The 18,717-nt window shown below is 43.4% G+C and overlaps 1 protein-coding gene across 12 annotated transcripts in view; it reads left to right on the forward strand.

Moving 5' to 3' along the window:
- Positions 1 to 18,717, forward strand: part of Dys (Dystrophin) — a 252,876-nt gene that overhangs the window by 94,565 nt on the left and 139,594 nt on the right. For all 12 annotated transcript variants that reach the window (XR_002670685.2, XM_022790388.2, XM_086981254.1 and 9 more), the window contains 3 exons: positions 4,607 to 4,821; positions 9,918 to 10,144; positions 12,189 to 12,372. Coding sequence is in view for 11 of the 12 variants with exons in the window: in XM_022790388.2 (XP_022646123.1) it covers positions 4,607 to 4,821; positions 9,918 to 10,144; positions 12,189 to 12,372 (626 nt within the window). In the remaining variant the exon portion in view is untranslated. The remainder of the gene's footprint in view (positions 1 to 4,606; positions 4,822 to 9,917; positions 10,145 to 12,188; positions 12,373 to 18,717) is intronic.

Genomic DNA, 18,717 nt, shown 5'->3' on the forward strand with positions numbered 1-18,717 from the left:
CTTTTAGGTTTTGTAATTTTCTATGAAAGGTTTATAAATTTTATATATATATATATATTAAAAAATGAAAGATTTATAAGTTTAAAAATATGGCAGGCGTTCTATTCTGTAGGCGAGTGATGTTTTTCCACCGAGAGTAAACCCGAGTTGAAACGCGTTAATTTCGGTGTTAAAAATCGATAGAATTACTCGATGTAAAGAGATTATGGCTAACAGCATGCTGGTCGCTTCTCAGTGTTCTACTAGGTCAATGCTGCCAAGGATTCGAAGAGCCAAGGCTATGCTCAAATGCACCGAAAAACCCTTGCGTCGCATCTTAAAATAGGCTTGGGAACGCTCGGTCTAAAAGACCGAGCGTTCGCAAGCCTATTTTAAGATTTTTTTATTTTAAATTGTGCGGTTCGTCGAATCGAGGCAACGCTAGCTGTTACCTTACTATTCAAGTTTTTAACTGATCCAGTATCCCGATGGTTAATCTGAGTGTGAATTATCTTTAGGCTCTTAAATAGTAAAAAAGTTCCTAGCAGGATTCCTGTGGCGGATCATCATCGGAAGCCGTATCTTCCAAACAGACTAGTTCGCCCTCTCTTGATAATAAACCTATTTAGGGCCGACGCACAGGTATATTTGCAAAATAGTTATACTAAAGGGCTAGTGAACGTCCGATAGGACAAAATTGGCACAACACTTTGTATATGTTTGCGCTGTTGGGTCACTGTTTAAAACACTAAGTCGTCGATGCTGAACATTTATTAATTCAACAAGGTTTTTTGTGGATATTATACTTTTTTGATAATAGTTTCATTTAGGAACATTGAAATTGATGAGGTTATAGAGTACTCATATACCCAGCCCTTTCTATTTATCCTCTAAATATTTACTGCAACTATAGATGTAAATTCCGAAGCTCCTAATGTGAAGACTGAAGCTTAAATTGCGTTTAGCCTATTGTGATTTTGCTACCCGGACAGATCTACTTGGGCAAAAGAGGTTATCGCATCTGTCTTTCCTGCCACCTCTTTTGGACCTATACACATGTAGCTACGATTTAAATATTGTTTGTGCTCAATATTGTTTGCGCTTGTGTCAACCACGTTAGCCTAACACTCGAGATTGCCCCCTCGGCGTCCAACACCATCTAAAACATACAAGGAGTAAAACAAACTAACTCGACCAATTAAATCGAACAGGTGATAGGCGCTTGTTCGCCGGCGGTCCTTAACCATTCTCCTGGACCGATATAAGTCAGCATGCTCACAGAAGACAAGCCTAGCAATAAGTGATCTTCCCTCGAAGTGCTACAACAACATTCACCTTTTGCTTCGTCGCCCCCTAGTATCTTCCCACCGCTTTTGGCCGCGTTACTATGCGAGTTGATCCCCCATGAGGCACCAAAAGGGCTATATGCTGATCCATATCTACAGGTGTGGCAGTAGGTCGACCTGTAATTGAATTCTATTTACAGGTTCAACAACAAGTCGCCCCTCTCCTTTATGTGGTGCTGTTTCTGTTGTTACTGCAGCAGGTTTATTCTGTCCAAGCGACGAAGTCTTTCGGTAGGTTCCGCCTTTGGAGGCAATAAATAGGAAGGCTCACGAAGCGATATGCGTATTCTCAGGCTCATCCAGTAGTTAAATTAGGCACCCAGACTGAGAGTTTGTCCAGTCCTTTCTCAGATGTACAGTGAGCAGTTGCCAACACTGCCATCGCCGGAACGATGTATGGTTTTCTGAATAGTTATGAAAGGTATTGGTGAATGTGGTGGCTATTCAACGAACTGCGAATTTTGCCGCTGCTGCCTCCGTAATTGAACCAATATTCTTCTTAACCCTGTGGTTTGTATCAGGTGTGCTGAGCCTATCAGAGGCAAGCTTCCTCTGATAAAGCCAAACAAGCGGAGATGACACTGCCCCTTTGCTTTTCCCTTTTCATAGCGGTTAATTGCTTTTTCACCAGCAGTTGTTTGTGCAGCGTGAGACGGGAGGCAGCCGCCGCGTGTGAAACAAATGGCTGCGTAGGCCTTAAAAGAGGCAGGCGTCTGTTTCCCTGTGTTCCTTTTTTGACAATGAGCGGGAGCGCGGAAAGTGACTGTAGCCAATGGAAACACATCAGCGGTTTAGGCCAGAGTAGAGAAAATCGAAAGGATATTCGAAGGCCGATTGATGCTGGGGTTGGTTGAGGCAGGCAGATAGGCGAAATGGCACACATGGAAGAGTGTTTAATCTTCGGCAGGTCTTATGGCATATCTGTTTACGCGAAGTTATCGTTAGATCCCCATTTCCAAAAAAAATGTAAATATAAGGAAGTACATATAAATTAATATATCCCAAATAGTATTGGTTAATATTCTTTGCGTAATTGCGGTATATGCAATACTATAGAAATACTTTGGCTGCTAGTCTTGGAATCAGGCTTAGTCGAAAAATATCAGTCACCTTAAATACAACTATACATAGATACTGACTCCCTAGAGAATGATTCAACAAATTGAGTTCTTTAAAGTGACGCTTTCGGTATATGGCACCATTTCCCAAACTACTTGCTCCTGGTTGGATACTTTTAGCAGAAACTGATGAACGTAAGATATGCCAACACCCCATATAGGCCCTTGCCGGAAGAATTCACAGCGTACACTTTGCAACTACTCGCTGCTTTTAGGCCATTTTCTAATACGTGTTTAATGTTCACGTTAAAACAAAAGACGTACTAAACGTTTGGATTTCCGAAAGACAGGCGATTTTGTTTTAAGGAAAAACTGAAAATATAAGATGGCGCAACTTATATAGAAGATGTTTTATGCACAGCAGAGCTACGCCACCCCTATCGTAAGGTCGAACGGTTTTCCATATAGGTGACCTTAAAAGACTCAAAAATATCGTTTACTATGGGACAAGATTCCCGCAAACCTATAGAAAATTCCCAGCCAAATTTCGGACATTGTAGTAGTTTATATTTGAGGAGTGGAGAATTATCGGACTGAGCTTTTATTTCTTTACTGTGGTTTCCTCTTTGGTCTTTTGCTGTGCACTCAATCTTTAAAACTTCCTTAGTTGCTTTGTAACAAACTATGATACTCCTGATTAACGTGTAAATCTGGGCGATCGGATTTTTGTGGTGATTCTAGTAGACCATCAAATAGTATCACCTATAAAAATAGGCTGGTTGTATTTGGCGCATTGTATATATTATCTAATAAGTTATTTATTAGAAATGCTTTGCCTGTGCCTGTTCCGTTCGAAAAGGGAATTCTCGTAACTCTAGAACAATGAGTCTAGAGTCTTTAAAGGAAGAGAAGCGGATGTTGAAGCACGCAGAAGTTACCGGTATGAAGAGCCACCGAATCCGAAACTATGCGCTTAAAGTTCCCGCGGAGTGAACTTGAAAATCCTTAGTAAAGCGTTTTATATCCCAGGCCCTATATACCTTTGCAAAATGTGTACAGGCTCATGTAACCAATCCTCGATACATAACCGACCCCCAATGCATCGCCCTTTCTCTACAATACTTGAAGACGCCGTTTCTCCAAGCCCCTTGAGGATGACTTACAGGAGCACAGGTACTGCGAAGGCACGCCATCGTAATTTATAACATAAAAGCCTAATCGAGGGATTTCCGAAGAGCTCAAAAAAAAACTGGGTAAATGAATCATCGGTGAAGGGCTCAGATGGTCAAGCGAAGACTAGCGGGTATGTGAAAGGAACACTTTTTGGTCCTGTTTATGTTAGGCTCAGTTAGGTTTAGTTAGGATAAAGAGGCCACATTTTCGAAGACATGTGACACGTCGATGCGTTGCACGATCCGATTCACGCACGTGTAATCTCAGCCTCCATTTTTATGCATGGCCATATGCGTTTGTTTTTTCTAGTGCCTAGCAAGTGATTGAGGCGGAATGCTCTCTATGCGGAAACGTGTTCAAAGGAAACGGAAATTACGTAGAATTCGGCCTTTGGCGATGGTTTCGGTTTTCATCAGTTATTTTTGCGGAATGAGTTGAATAGACCATCATAAGGGTCTCATTGGCTGTCTAATAATACTACGAATACATGCTCTGGAAAGATAAGAAGTGGACTGTCTATTAAAAAGAGATATGCAAATGTATGAGCAAAATTATAGATAAAAAAAAAAACTACTTTTCGAGGACTGATTATTATTAAAGAACGTTTCTTAAAACCATGATTAGAATGTATTTGTGTTCCAGCAATCAATGTACCACATCGCAGAATGGTCAAAGCTATATCAATCTGCAATTCAAAGTAAATTTAAGTAGAGGCAATTATGTCAAAGATAGGCCTAAGGAGCTGTATCCACTTGGTTTTCACAAAGTAAAAACGAAACAAAACTTTCGGAGCTCTAAAGGTCTTAAGATAGTACCATGAATAGTTTGAATTGGAAAAAATTTACCTAAGCTAAGTTAGAAACGCTAAAATGATACAGCACACTTTTTTTACTGTGCTCTTTCATAGTACATTCTATATACGCCATAATTAGTTGGATCTAATTCTATAGCACTTATCCTTATGTAATGTCATCCTTCATGCGTGCTTCACCTTCTGTCATATGCGCATATCTCACGCCGCCTTCTTCTACGCATCTCCGACGGTTGCAGCTGTGGATGTCCAAGGCGCATTGGATTCGCTTGAATTAGAAGCGATGCAGCGGCGGCGCCAGCTCGAGTCTTTGGCTGCCGAAGGCGGTCGGACGTTCGAAGAGAGGCGTCGCGAGTTGGAGCAATGGCTTGCCCGAATGGAGAACCGCCTCGATCGCCAGCCCCTCGTTGGCCAAACACTCGATGTGCTCGAGACCCAACTCCGGGAACATAGGGTAAGCGAAAGAACCGACGAGGAATAACACAAAAAAAAAAAAAAAAAACACTGCAACTAAAAAACTTTTTACAAAACTTGCATCAAAAGGCTAAACACATATGCAGAATAAGAAAAAAAATCATAATATAGTAGGTATACGTTTATGTGCAATGCAAAGCGCAGAACAGTCCTCACGCAAGTGATTTTTAGGAACGTCTCAATTCTCAGATCTCAATTCAGAACATTGAAACTTTCACCATGGGCGTCGCTGCACCTCGTATGAAAAGTTTGACCGGTTTGTGGATGTGTATAATCGTATGCATAGGCCGTGAAACGATGAATTGTTCAACTGGTGCCAAATTTTGACCGAAATGAGTGCCATTTACCACCAAGGCAGTCTCCTGACTCCCACAACAGCGTTGCGAAATTTCCCTGTCGATGGCTTAGTTTATGCCAGTATACCAATGTTATACTAGTTCTTTCGAACTAACCCACTATAGCGTAGTCACTGGACGGCGTTATTTTTCCTCGTAGGTTTGAGTTTGGTGTGGAAGCTTTTAAACGCCTGCAGTTTTCTCGTGACCCGCAGGCGGTTTTTGGATTCAGGCGCCATCTATCCATAAACTCCCTCGGACAGCAGACCCTATCGTCTTCTATCTCGCGTATCCATACCTGCGGATAGATAGATATACGCATATAAGCAACGCTGTATCTGCCTTTTTGCGGCCCAAAGATCTATTCTGCTTTTTTTCTCGATGCTGGGAAAGATCTTCCGGGTGTTTCGATGGATGGCGCAACCGTCACAAAGTCAGCGACGGTGCCAGTGGCGGCGGCGGCGGCGGCGGCGGCATTCGTATCGTTGGCGCATTACCAAATATAGACACGTATCGGTGGCGAGCAAACGACCAATGTCTTCTCCCTGCGCCTCAGTAAAAGTGACTGTATCAGACAGATTGGTTGATTTATTTTGTTGCCGTTGGCTACTACGCCATGAAGCTATTGTCCCTTCAAGTATTATTCATAGGACCTAGATCTCTGTACCCAAAAACGTAGAGCGTAGCCAACAGCACCTAGTCCCGTTCTTGAAAGGAAATGTAATGCATTTGAAATAGTGAACCATTATTCCGGTCAACTTTTGATCATTTGATCAGTTATTCAACGGTCACTGGCCGAAACCCAATAAGAATTAAGGATACTTATCATAGAACATATCCTGAGCACATTACAAAAGCGATACGAGGAACCTTCTGTTATGTTGCGTGTCCAGTATTTCAGTCGTTAAGCATTACGTTAGACGGCTGACCCCTAACACCAAACGCCGTGTATCCTCACCTGGATTCGAGCCGAGACAACCATCTGTCTTCAAGTTTAGTAGCCAAACGCGTTACACACTGCGCTATGGCAGAGACAATACAAGCTAATCTGGACTGTGTTACCTGTTTACCGTTTTCTTTCAGAACTAATAGACCTTAGAGCGTAGAGGGTTTTCCAGGAAGTCCTTCTGTCGTGCTACACCGCACTTGTAAATATTTTCTTAGTGCTCTTTGACAAACAGACTTCTCACTCATGAAGGTGTTCGGAAAGTACTAGAAGACTGTGTGCATCATCTAAGTTGTGTATGTCTTCGCATAGTGGACAATGCAATAGACGCATGATAAATGTTTACAAATCAGTATCCAATATATGGTTAGTTACCTTAAGTGTACTAAAAAGTAGTCAGCTGACAATTAGCTTACAGGCTAATTACACTTGTCTTTTTTTTTTATCGTACAAAGGTCTGATAAGATAGGGCATCTTGATTTACTTTCGTCTGTTCCTTTTATTTTATATAGTTTTGATCATTTATTGGGTACTTTCTTCGGCCTTGCTTTAGGCTTTTGTTAACACAGCGCTACAGTGTACTTGAAAAAAGGAGATGGAGGATACGATTGGGCTAGGATATTGTCAATTGATGTAAGCCCAAGCCAGAGGAAGTGGCAGCAGAAATACGTCTTCTACCCAGGTGATTTTCACCCGTAGGACAATAAGAACGAATAGAATCGTTGTTTGCGAACGGGCAAAGGTTATCCATATAGCCCTGGAATGACGTTTACCTTTCGCGCATTGCCGGTCCCCTGTGAGATATCTATTTACTCTCCTTCCGTTTCGGTGTGTCCTTTTTTACGGCCACTTTCGTGATTTTTTTTTCGTTTCCTCGTTTTGTCGGTGTCGTAAACAATTCTAATACAATAATGTACGATGAACGGAAACAACAGGCGGCGCAGGCCTGGTTCCCGATTACGTTTCCGTAATACGACGTTTTCCAGCCATACTGCACACTTTATAATACCCTTGCCGAACTATTCGGATACTCCAAGCATCAACAACAACAAAAATAAACACAACTATCATTGCGTAGCAATCATCGACGTTATGCATCACAAGCTACACGTGTTCAACTGTTGACCGTTTCATTGTGTCGTTTCCGCAATGCAGAAGCGAAAAGAAAAAATGTGTATATATAGAGAGAGACCGGGAGGGAGAGAGAGATGTATATCATAAGCGCCTTTGCTTTATAGTAAGTTTTACGCTAAATAGAACAGTATTGAAATTGAAGTCTTAAAGCGAAACAAGGTGGCCAACGTTAGAGCGCCAGTGCAGATCCTATATACTGCTGCTTCTTGACATTATGCGCATGCACATAAAGATACAGATTTCTAGAGAGCAATCCAAACTCAATATTTTTTTTCGTCTCCATCTCTTTATCCCATTGTCTCTTATTTATGCGGCGCCTTTTTCAGCCCGCTACCAAAGCCACTTCTCCTAATCCCCTGCGGGTCTCTCGTCCGCTGTGCGTCGCTCATTGCTTGCGCCACTTTGACGCTTGCGACTCAACGTGCCTGGGTGCAGTTTGTTCGAAAATTACACGCAGTGGCTGAGTGCCATGACCGCAGGAACCGTAGAATCTTCCTTACACATAGAGGTAGAAACGGTCCTATCCTTGTAGGAGCGGCCTAACCTCACTCTTTGGTCGCCCTTGATTCGTGTGCTTTTTTTTTTCGCTCTGTACCTCGTCGCTTCCTGCCGGGTACATTGCTTCTGATTGTTCTTAGATGTCCGCATCCGTCTACTCGAGCCACGTTTGTGCATTATGGCTGGTACGTGCCGGGACCGAAAAGCAACGAAAACGCCGAAAAGTATCTGATCCAAGCGGCGTACATTGGTGCTCCGCAAAGCTTACAGGGAGAAGCTCAAGGGAGAAGAACAGTGCACAAGACATGGAAGTGAAGGAGGAAAGGGAAAGCAAGAACGAAAGTAACGAAAAAGTAGGTCTTATATTCTATTTCAACTACCCATCCACCTGCTACCCGTCCGCCAGCCACTCGCGCGCTTACAAGAGGTACCATGGAAAGCGGAAAAGACATAGATGCGATGACCTGTGCAGTATACATATGGTTACTAGCCAGTGTTATTGTATTGTGTTCAACCTAAGGGGCTAATAGTCCAAAGCTACGGTCGCAAAAGGGCCACGAAGCAGGTGGTGCTTATAGTGGCCGTCGTGTTAGCGCTGGGTCGGTTGCTAGATATCTTTGTTCGATAACGGTTATTCAGCGCAAGAAATGCCGTTTTGATTTTTGTGTAAAAAGCAGTAGAGAACAGGTAGCGAACTCGGGGCAAAGCGGAGTTCCAGTGAAGTCCATAAAAAATGCAAAGTACAGGAAAGAGCACAATAGTACCGACTAGGCGTGGAGGATAGATGAAAATGGACACAATGCGATATTTGTGCAGCATAACATTGAAAAGCTATCGGGATCTATGCTTCGTTTTGTTCTCAACGGCTCTAACTGTTCCGATATTAATCTGAAGGCACAGAAGTGCATTACGTAGACAGGAGTTTAGTCGGAGAAGAAACTCGACATCATATGACGGGACAGTAACGCTCTACACAAGGGCTTTGTTGGGAAAAACAAGGACGCTGTAATAATACGGGGCAGATTTTTGCTAATAAAACAAATTGGACGGGAAAAACTGTGCTATACCACTAAACGAAATAGTCGGCGCCGGTAGCCGTCGTACTCACACAGCTGAACGTACTCAGACGATGGCAGGCCCGAGAGCGAAAGAAATCATCATAAAACTATTGCCGAACATGGGTTGGTTTTATTTTATGCAGTATGGTAAAACGCGGCCTTTTCGCGTCGAAAGGTGGTAATTCTATGCAATGTAATCGTTGGTAGGTGAGCAACATATAGTGAAGCTGCGCTAAGGTTGAGCCTCTCGTGTATGTATCGCACGTGTTCAGTACTTTGCTTTGCTTGAGCCTAAATTGATTGCAATTTACAAAGAGATCTTCAGAAAGCGCGAGCGCGACTTACCATATAATGCGTACAGGTTGTTTTCGCTCGTCCCGGCATTAAGTTACGCACTGAGCCGCTACTGTATAACGCGTCTTATTGGTAAGAAGAAGACAGGGAACTTCCGTTTCTAGCATCCACCATGACCTTTTTATGTAAATAAGTGCCTCATTCGCATGATGGCAGGAAAAAAGGAAAGAAGAGTAAATTAGATAGTTCTTTTCAAGCATATTGTAGTAAGGTATCATTTCTTGGATATGGCAATGGTGGGTATCCGTGACCAACCGTGAAACGTGAAAATTTACGGGATACAATGTACCCCCCCCCCAAGAAACTATGATCAGTGCGTGCACATCGATGCATGAATTTTACGCCATACATACACGTGCTTAACGCGAATACCACTTTCACAGAATACAGATACATTCGCCTTAGAAAAGCAAGATGACTACATTTCTACCTATTCGAAACTACAGCAATCTGCATAATGGGTACCAGAAAATTGATTTGATAGTTCTAAGTCGCCCTCAGGAGCTCTGAGACGATGGACAGACCAGGACCGTTTAAAGTACATCGGGGAGAAACCCTCGTGCCATATTTTGTGTAGCAACAAATCCGTTGTTCACTGTAGATCTCTTGAGAAGTTGGCTAAACCTATCGAAAATGTTTCATTAGCGAATATTGCCTTTTTTTAGTTAGTTACTTGATCATAATAAGTACTATTTTTTTCAAATCTCACTCCCCTGCTCGCATTATGTTAACTAACGATTCCATAATACAGCTATCACACGCCGAGGTGGGACAGTGGAAAGCTGCGTTGGACACGGTCACACGAGTGGGTCAACGGTTAGCCGAAGAACTCGAGGCCCAACAACTCGCTGGGGGCCAGCCTGGTCATACAGGAAGCTTGCCCCACAACCACAGCGGAATCGCACATCACCAGACCGCTGAGGATTTACATGTTATCCTTGATCGAATCAACCAAAGATTCCAGGACGTCAGTATGAGGTATGAGTAAATCACTGTGTTTCTTATTGCTAAGAGCTTTTCCCATTATTTACAGATCGTTTGCATACGCATAGTTCGTGAGAAACTGTGGTATATTACGACAACGTTTTTTCAATGAAGCTCTAAGAAACATTCCGAAAATCAATGAGAAATGTATACGAAGACATCGACCTTGTTTCGATTGTTATGATATATATATATATACACATACATATATATATATATATACATATATATAATACGCGTGCGCATTCGCCGTTATCCCACTTAAATCTACATTGTTCTCACAACTCACTTTTGGCTTATGCTATGTGGGAATCTTTAGGCGAAATCCTAAAGGATAATATGGAGCAGTCTAGAGATAAAATGCAGGCGTCGAACGCTATACACCCTGAGGGACCTTTCTAACAGCCTACCCAAAATCATATACGATTATATTATGACCTGGTCGCTATTCTTGTTCGACCCCAGTTCCCGTACTATTTCTTGCTTACCTTTGATACCCACATCACCAGTTGACCTTCACTTGCGAATGAGGCCACTGATCAGAGATCATGATCCGCGCACGACACAGGGAAGGGTGAAACGATGCTGTAACGAGAAAGTTCCAAGCCGTCCTCCATCTTGTGTCAAAAGCCTCTTCATTAAGGACTATTAGTAGAACATCAGAGGAGGTCGCCTTATCCTAGCTAGTCTGATACGGCGAATCTCGTCAGGACGAACTCTTCTTCTCCGCTCCGTGTCTCGAGACGCAGATCGCGGCTCTGCTTTGGATGGAACTCGAACACTAGTGGCAGTAATCTCCTGAGCTTCGGCTCCGACATCGGTTAAGTGGAGAACATTTGACAGTTAGTAGACAGATAACAAAGTATTGCTTTAAACAGGGCAAGATTATCGAGACATTACGTGATTTGCTGGATCGACAGCCACCAGCGAATCCGCCTCCCGGTCATCCATGTGAACAAGGATGGGCTTATGAACAGTAGAAGCTCGTAGGTTAGGCTTGTGCTGCTATGCCCGCTTAAAGCGTTTGAGTAGTTCACATAATGCTGTCTTCTAAATAGAGCATCGGGGTAGTTAGTTCTACGAGTACTTAAGGAAATGTATGCGTATTTTGCAATTCCTCAGCACCGCATATAGAAGCCACCATGCATGCGCTGGTAAGAGCAAGACCATTGTGATTCTTACAGTGCAGAGAGCTTTAACTTAGCAGGATACTGAGACAAGCAGTACGGGAAGGCGGAGTGAAGTAGTAAACCGAAACACTTGAAAGAGATAAAATTACCCTACCGGAGAAGCTATACATATCTGAGAGATGTTATAGTTGTGGCTATTGCAATTAAACATCTAATAATGCAATAACATAGTACTATAGGAGTTATAGAAGTCGTAATAGAATGCCCCAGTTACAAGTAAATCTGCTCTGTATTTCTAAAATGTGTTTACCTCCTGTGACTTGAAAAAGTTTGAATAGATATTCTCCAGCTATCTACAGTCCTTGAACTGAGCCTCAAAGCCGCTGTGTACCTTCATCCGTGAACTATATGTGAACAATGAGTGAAAATACGTGAAAATCTATACAAAAACAAATATCGCTTAAATTGCCCCTCTATTTACAAAAACTACTTTATACCTAAAAGCATAGACGGTATGGTTGCATGCTCACAACCATCTGTACCCAGTAAAAATCTCAGCGATGTAAAACTATGTTATTTTTAACACAGTCCAATATAACGGCAGATATTTAATTAGCTAATTATGCTATTGGCTCTCTGTTGTGTTTCTTGAGTGCGGATTTCTTTTATACTTGAAGGTGCTTCCGTAATGATAGTCTATTTAGAGAAATGAGCCGATTTCATATGCTACCATCAATATTTGGGTATATACGAGATCACTTTTGCATAGTACATGTGTTTTCATATCATAGACTTTTGATTATCGGATTTTTTTTCTTTCCTAATAATGCTCTTGCGTTTTGTTCATTTTTACCGCATTTTTCGGATTTTAGTCAGTCGTACGTTTGACACTTTATTTGAATTCACAGCATTCAGTCACGAGGTGGCCAACTCCAGGGTGCCCTAAACTCGTTGGCACAGCTGGAGCGCGCCGTGGAGCACTTCGTGGCGTGGCTTTGTGATGCAGAAAGTTCGCTTGAGGTTATTGAGGACGACGCCAGAAGACTTCCGCCTAGGGACGACATACATCGGCAGCTCCTGCAAAGGATAAAGGTTAGTGATATTGCTAGTTCGCCAGCGATGTAGTCAATGCCATTAAGGAACAGCTGACCTGGCCTCAAGCTACCAACATCCTTTGAACTACGCTACCTTTATCGCTTCGAAGTATCTAATTATTTCATCATCGATGGAAGAAATCGAATGTTCGAAATATAGCGTAACATTGAATCCGAGAGTTCATTCATTTGACGTTGTCATCGCATCGAGATTTTTCCTCCTACTTGTTTTGCTAGCAGTGAACGAAGAATTAATATCGGGGCAATCTTCTCCAGCAATTTGCTAGTTTTCATCTCGTTTACGATAGAGTGTACACAGAGCCACTCTGCATTTCGGTGCTTTCAAAATCCTTCCCTATGGACTTTACATTCGGCAATGTGCAACGGCGTCTCAAGCAATCCCATGTAGCATTTCTCTTATAATGCCATACGGTGGGCCAAGTAGCTCGCTATTCCAGATACCCTATCCTGGTAACCGGGCCTACTCCAATTATAACCTCCTAAACTCTGCCACGCTTCCGGCTTGACGGCCTTATTAGGGAGAATACGTAGTGAAGTACCGTCTCGACAACAGTTCTCGCGTGCCCTGGGTGTCCGCTTGATGAAAGAGCCGTTTATATTTCCTTGACTCCTTCCCTACCTATTCCCAACCCTACTCTTTTTTCATTGCTGTCGTCCTGTGCGTTTGTTCCATGGCAACGGCCTTGGTGACTGCAACTGAAGCAGAATATCAGGGTGAAAAAAAGACCGATCATTGCACGGAGCTAACTCATGCAGCTGCCCGTGCCGCCGATCAAAGCACGATTGCAAAATATTGAAACGACACAAATGCAGAGAAGGCTAAGTCGTAGATGGCACTTCGCCGCTATATCCCTCCGCACTGCGAAAGAGAGGCGAGGCGCCGAAGAGTGGAGATTTTTGCTTACCGTACAGACGGCTCGAAAAACTGCCGCTATTGCGAAATTGGGGGAGACTTATTTGTCCTTGGCCATATTTGTCCTTCTTCTCATTTGTGCGAGGCTGGGTTAGCTGTCCTTTGGTATCGTCGCCGTCGCCACCAGATCTTCGTCTGGCTGTCCCTAAAGTGTAGTGATCTGTATAGCTTTGACTTGAAGTCAGTCGATTGGTCGTCAGTTCTCTTCAACCGCTGCAAACAGAGTGTTCCAAACTTCCACAGTCTTTTCCCCAATTTTTGGAGCGGAGCCAAATTTGAAGTCCTATAGATTCGACGACTCGAATCCATGACAGACAAACACTTCGGCTGGCAGAAATTTTCAGCGACTTCTATTTCCACCAACGACGAACACGACTATGGCAACTATGAGAAAGTGGCAGATGGGGCTCTCCATGCGCTGTGACTACAACAACAAAAGAGTTTTCTGGATATCCAGCGAGATCCGTGAACAACTGCGCGCATCTTAGGTAGACGTCGATTGAGATAAAGCTGCTTAGAAGGGAAAAAATGCCGACTGTTATACCTGTAGCATATTAAAAGGGTGACTGTTGCTATATTTTTTGCTACTAACTGTTAAGGTTTTTGACAGGTATTAAAATTACGGTTCACATTAATAGTAACTTGTGTGTGACAACAATAAGGTCGAGGTGTACGGGCGCAACAATATTTATCGGGGATCAAATAGATTTCTCTATCAGTATGATCGATATACGATTTGATACTCACAATTGAAAATTTCTAGTAGAAACTTATTACTTGATTCAGTCTACAAGATTGATATTTATGGGCACCTTATCAGAACAGGTGTCTCATGTGCTATTGTTCGCATTGTCTTCCTTTGCACATGCCGTCTAATTTTATTTTTTTAAAAATACATCAAACAACCTGATACGACAGTACCTTTACACGAGTATACAAAAGGCTGCTAGTCGGTTAATTTGTTATTTTCCATTTAACAGCTTCTACGTCTCCATTCGCGGTTCTTGCGAACGTAAGCGCAATGAACAGCATTAAAAAGGTGTGTAGCTTAAAGTACTCTAACTGGGCACTGAACCGTAGCTGGACGCGAATTCGAGTAGCACAGGGGTGGTTTAACCTTGGTCACGAAGGCGATTTGAGGCCCTTCGCCTGGCCTGTTTTTGCCATCGTCTTGTCATTCGACATTTTGCGCCAATCCACTAATTTTTCTATGTGTAACAGTAATAAGTTAAACCTGGTCGTCAAGTTGCGGCGAACCTATTGAACGCTCAATTCTAAACCATTTGCGGTTCCGCCGTTTCGCCATCGTGTCTCGTGCTTGTTTCAATGTCCACATGCCTTTCAGTGTGCGTCTGTCAGATATATGAATCCGCGCTATGGCCACCACTAGAGCTTGCAGTATTTCCCGGATCCTATTGCTACTCCGAGAGATCTAATTCAGACGAGGGCGTCTCACTCGGCAAATGCAGCGGAAGATGAGAAAAGATGAAACAACTGCTGGCAGCAATCGTCTCTCTGAGAATCAGGAGCTGGACGACTGCAAAGGCTCGATTACCACGTTAACCAAAGGCCACGGCGCACCCATGGTGAGCGTTGGGAGCGCACTCCGTCTCAGGTGAAGCCGCCGCGGAAGAAGCAGCAATGCACGAGGGCAGAGAAAAATCGAAGAGACAGATCTATATGGGGCGGACAAGAGTCAGATGCGTAATTGTAAGGTGGATGGTCGGAGCGGTTTTACGGAGAGGAATCCGGGTAGTTCAATTAGACGTGATGAGGGAGAAAGCCCACTCTTTGAGTCTAACCTAGTTTGAGAGTTGTCGGGCTCACTCATTCGATCAGCGACCTCTCTTCTCTCACAGCTTGCGATGCGCTCCTCAAAGGTGCTAGAACTAGCATGAGCTGGCTGCCGTTCCTATTACTACGGGCAGGCTACTTGCTTGCCCCTGGCCTGCTCATAGGTTCTCAGCCTAACAGCGGCCTGCTTGCTTGTCGGGCGGTGTTTTGTCCCCTCCAATCGTACGTGGCTACTCACTAAACTAGGAACTGAGAGAATCGATACAAATTTAGCCGGGCCCTAATACTTCTGGATTATACTAAAGCAGCCGTCGAGTGTAGTGATCCTTTCGGATCGAGGAACGTTGCCTGTACATAGAGTTCATTCACGATTCGTCGGCGCTGGCTGCACATGGAACTGAAATGGCGACTAAAAGTGACATAGGTACACAGATCTCTGTTTGTTGTTTTTTTAGAGCAAGAGGAGGCTGAACTTCGGCCAGGCACGAAGCGGTAGCTCAAATCGCGGTTGAAGTCGAATCAGTCCTTAAAGGTAACAAAACTGTCGCTTTTCTTCTTCTGGCCTAAATTGTGCATAGCCAATAAACATGTTAGGAAACGGTCGCTTCTTAGTTCTGATTGCTTCTTCTTATCCCTGACTTGAATAGAGTATCTACTCCAAAGGTTACACGAGAAAACGAATTACGGAATCGACATGGGGCGACACGAAAAACCCCCCAAAAGACATGAAACGGCAACTAAATGCGGTCAAGTTCACTCATTTTTTTATTCTAGCCCACTATTTTCTCGCGTTATTACTACAGAATTGAGTACCACAGTAGCGTAGAGTTATGGTAGCGTATTGTTCAAAACAAAAGACAGTTGAGCACTAACGCACTCGAAGTGAATCAGGCTGACATGGGTGAGTGGATGTCATACGTTGTGTAAAGATCTGCGTGTCCTTGCGATACTGCCAGGAAACTATGGATTAGCAAGTTTAAATAGGCGGCCTGTCATGAGGACTGAAGAACCTTGCTGCAAGTAAACAGGCAGCCGCTTTTATTCTGCGATACAGACCCCGGCGAGCCTTTTCGGCTTTAGGGAAGGAGAACGGGGAGATGAGCCGGCATTGTCCGAATTCCCATTACTGCATGAAAACCACTACGGCGGTCTAATTCTAAGCGGGGTACTTTGTCTGAGAAATCTCAAAAATCAATCGAGATTATATTTTAGCGATTATCAACCAGTAGAACGAAAAAACAAGATGAAGTCAAAGATGACGGAACACAAACGCATTCGTAGTAAAGTCGGCTTAGTGCATGAAGATGAATGGTTCGACTGCAACGTTCTATGAATTGCAAATATGAATTACTTTAGCCACAGAGTTTATTCGATGATTACCCCCAAAGGATGGGGGCACACCTGAATTGACGAACTTAATACATCTAGCTATCGCAAGTGCTACTTGTTCTGACAATTTTTTTTTACGAGTTTTTGGTAATACTTAGGGTCGCTTAGCATGCCCAACCATATTTAAGCGAGATTTCGGTAAGATTTCTATTACACTTGGCACATGTTGAAGAACTTTGTTAAAACCGGCCTGCAGCCCTTAACTTCAGTGGTTGCTAAGCGTATCTCGTCATCTGCGTTTATCTAATGCAGATCTATTTAACCTCGGAATCAATCAGACTCTACCCTGCAAATGTTTTGCTGTCTCAGCGTCAAGTCGCAGATCACGGCTCCATGGTGGTTGTTAGCTACCTTACTTATGTTACTTTAACTTACCTTAAACCTTGTCTCAACGGAGTTCCAATGAAAATCAGCTCATCAGCTGGGTTCTACTCGTCCCGCACACAACGGGTCTCAAACGGCTAAAACAACGGCACAGAAAAAAGCTTTCGAAATCTCCCACTGCGCAATGAACTTGCAAAGAGTGGTCACTTGCTCTTGAAACTGAAGCCATAGATGGCTACATTTTGATCGGATCGCGCTACCAGAGGCGTCAGTTCTATCGATGATAGTTACAAATATCTTCATGCATCATTTTGTTAGAATTTTACACAGAAAATGGTTCACTGAAACCGAATGAGGACCAGGATGTCAGATGGGCGTGAAGTAGCTACCGCTATCACTAATGGTGTTTAACCTTTTTCAACCAAGCCAGCCCTAAGAATCCGGCTTTGAAATTTGCTTTCTGTCGAATGCGGCTGTTCGTGCTTTGCGTCGCTTGAAACAGGCTAGCGACAGCTACACTCGCCTAGGCTCTTCTAACTAGGTTCTCCTCGCCTTGTGCTCAACAAAGGAAAAACAGCAAGGTGTTCGTCACTATCCTTTGACAAATAACGGGGTAGGTTGCCGGAAGGACTCTATTCGTTGGCTTTGTTTTTGCAACCTGCACAAATGCCCTGTTTGTAAACGTATCAATTTGTATGTCCGATAGCGTTATTAAGTCTTACTTAAACATATCAAAACAATGTCAGTTTCATTTTTAACTGGATATAGGGTCTTAAAACCATTTAAAAATGCGCACTGTTTTATCTCTCGTACTATAAAGCGGTATAGTATCACGTTTATTTACAGCAAAGTATTGTTATTCTGCTTGTTACGTTTACTACTAATGCTACCTCTTTGCTGTTGCTTACCTCTCAGATATTTTAAGTCACATCATAAGCAGCCCTTGGTTACAGTACGGCCAGGGCGGAACCTTGCGTCATCATACCCCATGCGCCCATTGCATTTCTCACTTTATACGGCAAACGGTGTCGGTAGCCTAAATAGTTCTGAACGGATTCTATCGAACAGGCATCCGCAACACTGTTCCTATATTATCATAGTTAGTGCCCTAAGGAAGATGACCATTTTGCTTGACACAACCACCGGCTGCGTCTTGCTTTCGCGCGTCCTTATCTGCGCCTTTTTTGCCTTTTTACCCTTTTTACTCTTTACCTCCAGTTTTTTTTTAAGTGGTAGCAGTGGCAGGCAGGTTGAGCCGGCAAATTTCGAGCAGCCTTGTTCAACGACGAACAGGACGTGAAATAGAGAATAGAGAATATAAACTAGAGACACGAATTATTTTCCGCGACTGCCGCTTAGTATCTTCTCCATTTCGGTTTTTTCCCTATCGCTCGCTTTTGCCCCGCGCGAATTTACCCCTTGTGGCCTGCCTCAGTACTTTCGCATGAAATGCTTCTTCTTAGATATCTACCGAGGTTTTCTGATTCCCATTGTAGAACCCCTGGCTAGATGAATGTTCAATCTTTAGGTTTTAGGCCTATCTATGACTTAGGAATCACACCTTCAGAGACCCTCCACTAGACCACATGTCGACGGCTCGTTCCCTAGGATCGCTTTTATTATTCCTGCTGCTGCTGCCGTAGTAAGGGAGTACATCGTCTTTCTTCGGGTTTCTTATAGACCTAGTCTCTCTACGGTGACCGGTAGGCGATCGAACGGGCTTGGGGAACGAAGGCTGGGGTACTCGAAAAACGGAAGTTGTAGAATCATCGTGTAATACCGTCGCTGCTTCACTGTGCTACGGTGAACAGAAACTGGGTGTTCTATGCTGGGTAGGAAACAACCCCGGAAAAGGTTCTGCCTTTGGCTGTCGGGCGCTACTATATGCGACGGGATCGAAGG

Source organism: Varroa destructor, unplaced genomic scaffold, assembly GCF_002443255.2.
Source record: "Varroa destructor unplaced genomic scaffold, Vdes_3.0 BEIS01000002.1, whole genome shotgun sequence".
Lineage (NCBI taxonomy): Eukaryota > Metazoa > Arthropoda > Arachnida > Mesostigmata > Varroidae > Varroa > Varroa destructor.